Raw genomic sequence first — 8,628 nt, forward strand, 5'->3', positions numbered from 1 at the left:
GAGTTGGCCATACGTTTGTGGGTCTAGTTCTGGGGTTTCTATTCTATTCCATTGGTCTATGTGTCTGTTTTTATGCCAATACCATGCTGTCTTGATGATGACAGCTTTGTAGTAGAGGCTAAAGTCTGGGATTGTGATGCCTCCTGCTTTGGTCTTCTTCTTCAAAATTACTTTGGCTATTCGGGGCCTTTTGTGGTTCCATATGAATTTTAGGATTGCTTGTTCTAGTTTTGAGAAGAATGCTGGTGCAATTTTGATTGGGATTGCATTGAATGTGTAGATAGCTTTGGGTAGTATTGACATTTTGACAATATTTATTCTTCCAATCCATGAGCAGGGAATGTCTTTCCATTTCTTTATATCTTCTTCAATTACCTTCTTGTGCCCCTTTCTAGTCACCTCTTCCCGTATGGGTAACCACTATTCTGACTTTTCTTCATCAAAAATTAGTTTTTCCTGTTCTTGCAATTTTTTTAAAAGTGTCTTTCTTTATTTATTTAGTAATCATTACACCCAATGGGGTTTGAACTCAATACCCCAAGATCAAGAGTCATATGCTCCTCTCACTGAACCAGCCAGACGCCCCTCCTGCTCTTGCTATTTTTATAAATGGAATCACAGTATATATAAATGCAGCGGTGCCTTGATCTTATATCAGGTAACCAAATATATATGGAACTGGTTCTGGGCTTTCTATTCCGTTCTATCCTTTCACCGTTATAACACTGTCTTACTTACTATAGCTTTGTAGTAGTAATCAATATTTGGTAGTGGAAGGTCCTCTTTGTTCTTCTTCAAGATTTTTTTCTATATCTTATGCATTTCCACATGAACATTTTACAATCAGCCCTTCAACATACACACACACACACACACACACACACACACACACACATCTTGATGGGCTTTTGATTGGGATCGCATTTAACCTATACATCGACAGGGAGCACTGTCATCTTCAATCCATATTGAGAATTTAAATCCATTAGTATGGAACATTTTCCTACTTCTTTAGGGCTTTTTCATTAAGTGTTTAAATATTAATTCAGTGTAGTCGAAATATAGTGTTATTTTTGTCTCAGGTAGATAATACAGGGATTCAGCAATTCCATACATTACTCAGTGCTCATCGTGATAAGTGAACTCTTTAATCCCCATCACCTATTTCACCCATTCCCTCACCACCTACCTCCTCTCTGGTAATCACCAGTTTGTTCTCTATTGTTAACAGTCCGTTTCTTGGTTTGTCTCTCTTTCTTTCTCTTCTTGTTTTGTCTTTGTTTTGTGTCTTAAATTCTGTATATGAGCGAAATCATATAGCTTTTGTATTTCTCTGACTGAATTATTTTGCTTAGCATTATACTCTGTCGCTGTCCATCCATGTCGTTGCAAATTAAAAAGATTTCATTCCTTTCAATGGCTGAATAATATTGATATACATGTATATTCCACCTCTTCTTTATCCATTCATGGACACTTGGGCCGCTTCCATAATTTGGCAATTACAAATAATGCTGCAATAAACAGGGATGCATGTATCCCTTTGAATTAGTGGTTTTGTATTTTTTGAGTAAATACCCAGTAGTGAGAATACTGGATCATAGAGTACTTCTGTTTTTAACTTTTTGAGGAAAAGCCATACTGTTTTCCAGACTGCCTGCGGCAGTTTGCATTCCCACCAACAATGCTCAAGAGGGTTCTTTTTTCTCTACATCCTTGCCAACATTTGTTCTTTCTTCTGTTTTTTTTTTTTTCTTTTTTTGATTTTAGCCATTCTAAAAGGTGTGAGGTATATCTCACTGTGGTTCTGATTTGCATTTCCCGGACGATGAATGATGTTGAGCATCTAGTCGTGTGTCTGTTGTCCATCTGGATGTCTTCTTTGGAAAAATGTCTGTTCGTGTCTTCTGCCTATTTTTTAATTGGATTATTTGTTTTTGGCTGTTGAGTCGTGTAAGTTCTTTAAACATTTTTGATACTAACCTTTTATAGGATAGGTCATTTGCAAGTATAATCTCCCATTCAGTAGGTTGTCTTTTAGTTTTGTTGATTGTTTTCCTTTGCTGTACAGAAGCCTCTTATTTTGTTTTATGAAATCTGTTATTAAATAATTAATTTAGCCATGATTTTTAAGTTGAAAGGCCAAGAAAAGTTTGTTAGGTCTATAAATGGTATTATAATTGCTAAGAATCTTAAATTACCGGATCGCTTGGGTGGCTCAGTCAATTGAACATCTGACTCTTGATTTTAACTCAGGTCATGATCCCAGGTCATGAGATTGAGCCTTGTGTCAGGCTTCATACTGAGCGTGGAACCTGCTTGGGATGCTCTCACTCTCTTTCTCTCTGCCCCTTCCCCTGCTCATGGTCTCTTTTTCTCTTTGAAATAAAAAAATAATAAAATAAAACAAAAGAATCTTAAAATTACCATATTTGTAAGTCATTAAGTCTACAAGAGTTTCTAAGTACTAGGAAAAGTTTTATGCATTAGTCTGACAAATTTTCGAAAGGGAAATTAAGGGGTGCTCTTGGCTAATTCAGTTGGTAGAGCATGGAACTCTTAATCTTGGGGTCGTGAGTTTAAGCTCCATGTTGGGCATGGAGACTACTTAAAATAAAATTAAATAAAACTAAAAAAATTAAAAAAAATTAAAAACTACAAAAAGAGAAGTTGAACATTTTGATAAATACAAATAAAATATTAAGATAATTCAATTAAATAGGCTGTATTTGCCCCTTAAAGATGTTAGAAGTTACTAACTGTGGAAATAGAGTAACTATATTCTGTTTATAAATTATAGTTTATATGTTACTATTAAATAAAAGTTATAAGTTAAATAAGATTTTTAAGGAAGAGCTACGTTTTTCAATATTATTATTTTGTAAGTGAAAGATTAATTTTAGAAGCCAAAATTACCTCAAATAATCTTTTCTTTTTTTTTTTTAAAATTTTTTTTTAATCTTTTTATTTATTTTTGAGAGAGAGAGAGAGAGAGACAGTGTGCAAACAGTGGAGGGGCAGAGAGAGAAGGAGACACAGAATCCGAAGCAGGCTTCAGGCTCTGAACTCTGAACGGGGCTCGAACTCACAAGCTGTGAGATCATGACCTGAGCCGAAGTCAGACGCTTAACTGACTGAGCCACCCAGGTGCCCCTCAAATAATCTTTTCTATACACAAAGAGGACACCATAAATCTCACATTGATGACTGATCCTAAAAATAAAAAGTTTGTCAGGTAGAGGAGGAAGGCAAATTGCCCCCAGGTAGGACTAACAGAAGAATGATTTATTGGACACCAACAATCCCTTCAGAGAAGTGACTAAATGTGAAAACACAAAGAAAGGCCAAGTTGGGTTTGGACAGACTTGATGTTTTTGAGAAGAATTTCAAAACTTTGTCTTAGAGCAATGAAAGCTACACTCACCATGTGTCTAGCAGGAAACAGATGGCACAATCAACCTGGGTGATTGAGGAGAGTTTAATAAAGGCACTATTTACAATGATGTGGGCAGCATTAAGAAAACCAGCAAGAAACAGCCTAGTATCCGGGGGCAGCAATAACATACAGTCACCACCCTGTGGGGCCCTAAGTGACAGCGAGAGGGAGTGGCTATGGGAACTTGAGAGAATAGTTGTATGGAGAGGGACTCCACATGTCCTTTCTTGTATGAAGTCAGCCAACTCCAGGGCAATGTGACAGAGAGGTTATCTGCGTTACCCTGATTTCAACTTCTGTCCATCCTTCGATCTCTTGCGGGTGCTTCTCATTGGTACAATGCCATTGGACACCCCACAGCAAGGGACCACCTTAATCCTAATCTTAATCTGTGCTCCCCACTAGTGTAAATAGAGGGAATCTAGCATAGAAACAATGGAAGATATTTAAGAAGAAAGTTGTTAACTTCAGAAAACTGTGTAGAGTAGATCAGAAAGCTGTGAAACCTGAGGCAAGAACACTAGTTAACACAGATGGGAGGGAAGGCATATGATGAATATTTATATCCTTTATTGAGGACTCAATATCTATATCAATGAGTAGAGACAGTTTTCCTATAGTCTTAGAGCTATTACATGCATTGCCTAGCTGAATCTATTCCAATAGATTATTCCATTTATATTTAGAATAGATTTCTATCTACAGTCAGCAAGTCAGTTGTAAGGTCTTCATCTGTGATAATTTTTTTAAAGTAATCTTTACACTCAATATGGGGTTCAAACTCAGGATCCCGAGATCAGGAGTCATATGCTTTACCGACTGAGCCAGCCAGGCCCCCTGGTCGTCAACTGTGAGGGAAGAGGTATACTTGGGTGGTGTCCACAGTCTTTTGGGACTCTCAGGAAGAAGGAGCCAGGCAGTGCTACTCATACCCAATCTCTCTCCCTCTCGTCTCAAGACGAGCAGTTGCACTGCATTAGTAAATATTTTGGCAGGCATTCAATTATGCATTTATTACACCCCTTTGCTTTTCTACCAACAAGTACAGGGAATGAAAACTGTAATGATGGTGAAGAGGAATCATCCTTATGGAATCATGTTGTCCTTCAAGGCACAAGTGGAGCCCAATGATTGTCCATAGCTGGACCTAGAACATGGATGTCAGGGTATGGGGAGAGAAGGGCTTAGAAGAGAGTCGGGAAAAAGCCAGAATTAAATTTGCCTATTCAAATTCTGAGTCTGACCTAAAGCTGAACTTGAGCAATCTGCCCTCCTTCTGCTTCTCCTCTTTTCCATCCCACAACTTAATCCAACGTAGGACAGGATGTGCACATGGTACATCCTGGTATCAGATAAAAGGAAGTTTCTGTTTTTTCTTAATGTTTCACGGAAGAATCACTGGAAGGATTCTCACCAAACATTAATGATCTGACTTAAATCATAGGCATTGTGGTGTGGATGAAATTTATTTGGCAGGAAGGCAGGGCAACTTACAGAGAAAATGATTCAAACGAGTACAGGGAGAGGCTTTGTGATTGCTGGCAGGTGGTGTAGACACAGCATGCAGAGGAAGAAGGTGGGGACAAAGAAACAGGAAGTCATTTCAAATATAAACCACGGAGTGAGAAATCACAAGGATAAAAGCTCAAATTGCATATGATGATTTGTAATCAACTGCTTCTCCAATGGGCAGCTCTTTGTAGTAAGCTTCGGGGTGTCAGGAAATGACTGAATAATTCATATAATGATGGTTAATAATTCTCCCAAGCCAAACAATAAAGGAGACTGACTGCTAGTTGGTAGTATAGACCAACCTTATGTCACACTTTCTCCATGGGTCCGCAGGCCTCAATAATCTATTTTCTGAATTCCTAGAGTGGAGTCAGCAACCAAAACCATTAGCACTTTATTTTCTTTATTCTTACATTGATTCTTTTATGGGTTTATAATTGTCTCATGTGTGTAAGTAGAGGCCAACCTATTCCAAAATGTTTTATTCTTCTTTTGTGTATTTTCCCCCAGTCAGATGGGAGTGTTGATTAGATAGAGTTCACAGTTAATACACGGCTGATGCCTGATGGGTCAAAGATACTGAAGGTAACTGTTGCGCACGTTCTGAGACACTTATCCGGATTACTGAAATTTAATAGTATCATTAATGCGAGGCATGAGGCCAAAATGATAAGTCTCATTTTCAATACTCTCTTCACTTTTGTAATAGCTTTTTTTTATTAATGTGCCTCAGGAAATAGGTTTGCAGTTCCTGAGTGAGAGCTAAATATTTTGCCTGACAATATGTACTTAAGAGCTTTCCGAAACCATGGGTAAAAAAACCCATGAATGAGGGGGTTGCAAGTAGAGTTGAAGTACCCAAGCCACACTAAAAGGTCAAGTACTATTATGGGAGTGGAATAGTCTAAGTATGGGTCTATCAAGACAGCAAGAAAGCAAGGCAGCCAGCATGCTAAAAACACCCCCATTACTATTCCCAGGGTCTTAGCTGCTTTCCTGTCCTTTTTCTTAGATAAGTTTTTTTTCACTTCCACCTTTGTGTTTTCAGGCATGTTGCTGATAACTTGAGCATGTCGTTTGGAAACAAGAAAGATTTTGCCATAAATACCAACCATGATGGAGCCAGGAGTAAAAAAACATGTAGTGAACAATATCGTCCCCCAAAATTTGTTGAACGTAAGTGCACAGAAATGGAAACAAGCAACAAGAATCTCGTAGCTCTGCATACCGGCAACGTTGGCCTCGGATAGAACTAAACTGAATGAAAAAAGAGCAGGTGCCGACCAGCAAAATGCTAACAGTCGCTTTATCATGGAGGTGGTCATTGTGGTCGCATAATGTAAAGGGTAACACACGGCATAAAATCGATCAATAGCAATGGAACAGAGGTGGAAAATGGAGGTTAGGCTAAGCATCATGTCAAAGCTTGCATGGAATTTACAAAAGCCATCCCCAAAATACCAGCAGCTCTCCACTGATCGCACCATGCTGTATGGCATGATGACAAAACCCAGAAGGAAGTCGGTGGTTGCCATGGAGAGGATCAGAAAGTTTGTGGGAGAGTGAAGCTGTTTGAAATGTGATATGGAGATCATTATAACCAAGTTTCCGAAGATAGTGATAAACATGGCTGCAGTCATAATTGAATACATTATCACTCGGACATGCAAAGAGCGGTTTACGGGAGGACAAGATTTATTCCCAAATTTTGGACAACCGGATAAGTCTTCAGGAATATAAATTGGATCCATAGTGCTTTATCACTTAAAAGTCCCTTTTCTAGGAAGATGAGTCTGTGTTTCCTCTCCTCTTAAAAATGATTCCAGGAAACTTCAGCTCCTAATTGCACACAAAAAAAGCATTAACTGCATAAAAAAGACATCTGTTATGAATTCATTTTAATTTCCATTTATTTAAATATTTAAAATTATGCCAATTGTGGTTGCGCTCTGAGTTATTTGCTGCATCAGGGCAGGAAAAGTTTCAACTACTTATTCTTTCCTGTTCTATTTTATTCTATTCCACTCATCCATTTGTTCATTCAACCTGGGTTTATCTATTGATTGCTCTGTTCTTTTTAAGGTATTGAGAGCTTCTTAAGAGTTTATTCCACTTGTATAGGGATCTGTAATAGTCAAACCCATGAAGCAGAGAATACAATAGTGGTTACCAGTATGGGGCAAGTGGGGAGTTATTGTTCAATGGATACAAAGTTTTAGTTATGCTACATGAATAAATTCTAGAGGTCTGTTGTACACCAGAGTGCCTATAGTTAATAATATGGTATTGTGTACTTCAAAATATGTTAAGAGGGTAAATCTCACATAAGTGTTCTTAACACTCACATGCACACACACACACACACGCACACAACTAAAACTAAAAAGAAAGGGCCAGAACTTGTTGGGTATGTCCGTTACCTTGACTATGGTGATGGTATCACAGGTGTTTGATGTCCAAACTAATCAAATTGTGCAGTTCTTTGTCTATCAATATACCTCTCAATAAAGCTGTTTAAGAAAAAAGAATTTATGGTCAACTTTTACCTTGAGCAACCACTTTTCTAGAAACTCCTTTGAACTACGAGTTAACATCTCTCATCATAAAAATACTTAATACACAAAAGCTAAGTGAAATCGCGGTGTTTTTCTTTAGGTATTCTTTCAATAATTTAAACTCTTCGTTTTAAAGAGTCTGCAGATGTTGTAAGAGTTATAAATGGCATATAGCTGTTGAAATACAAGGAAAACCACGTACCTATGGGTCAAACCATGCACCTGGGCTAACGCTTCAAAGTTTCTCTACTCTCTACTCCCTTCCTCTCCTCCCCTCTGTCCTTCTCTTCTGCCCTTCCTTCTTTGTTCCCCTCCCCTGTATTTCTTGAGTGTTGTCATTCATCTGAAATTCTAACTACTGGACATATATGCCATCCCCGAGTGACTCAGAAGTATCGCAAATTTCATATTCACAGACTTGGGTGAGTCAAACCTCACGTAACTGCTGTTGGTCACAGCGGGCTGAATAAGAGATGATGGACAAATTGCGTAAGTCCAACCTCTCAGTAAGTTATTGCACCTCCCTGCTCTTTACTTTGGGACGCCACCATGAAAAACCACTGGCTGGTTCTGGAGAAGCTAGACACCGTGCCTCTCACAAAGCATCAAGTCTACTTAGTGAGCTACAGAAAGGCAAGTCCAATCTTGTCCGAGTCAGACACAAGAGACACTCTTGCCCTACGTCAGGTTCTTCCAAGCCACAGAGATTCAACCATAGTGTACATTTGGCAAGTTCATCTACCTAGGCAGACTCAACTTAGTTTTGCCTTTAGAACCCTAAGGAAGAGCAGCACGAAGGGTCCCTTACTGGTCTCAAAGTGTCAGAAGTTTCTTTCATTCCTTCTGATTCTGTCTCTCTTTCCTGATTGACAGGGAAAAGTAAAGGAACCTGGTCATGACAGAAAAACCTGTTCGATGTGAGTTGGAGAAGCATCTTTTCCCAAGTCTCAGGAAGGTTTCTCTTCAGAAAGTCTTAGGGGGACCCTTCTTGAGCTGACTGCTCCATGTGGCTCTCCTGTTTGCTCTGGGTTAGGGACGTACTTACTTCCAAAGGAAAGGGGGCAAAATATCCTTGGATTAGGGGTTCTTCTTCTAGTGTGAGTGTTACCTCTCACTAGCTGTGAG

At 38.8% G+C, this 8,628-nt stretch overlaps 1 protein-coding gene across 1 annotated transcript; it reads right to left on the reverse strand.

Annotated features, from left to right (window-relative positions):
* Positions 1 to 5,667: 5,667 nt before the first annotated feature.
* On the reverse strand, positions 5,668 to 6,699 carry LOC132666493 (trace amine-associated receptor 3). The gene has a single exon (XM_060614537.1). It carries the CDS (start codon positions 6,697 to 6,699, stop codon positions 5,668 to 5,670), a length of 1,032 nt encoding a protein of 343 aa, XP_060470520.1.
* Between the last annotated feature and the right edge of the window lie 1,929 nt (positions 6,700 to 8,628).

The sequence above is a fragment of the Panthera onca genome, chromosome B2, assembly GCF_046562875.1.
Source record: "Panthera onca isolate mPanOnc1 chromosome B2, mPanOnc1 haplotype 2, whole genome shotgun sequence".
In the NCBI taxonomy this organism is placed as follows: Eukaryota; Metazoa; Chordata; class Mammalia; order Carnivora; family Felidae; genus Panthera; species Panthera onca.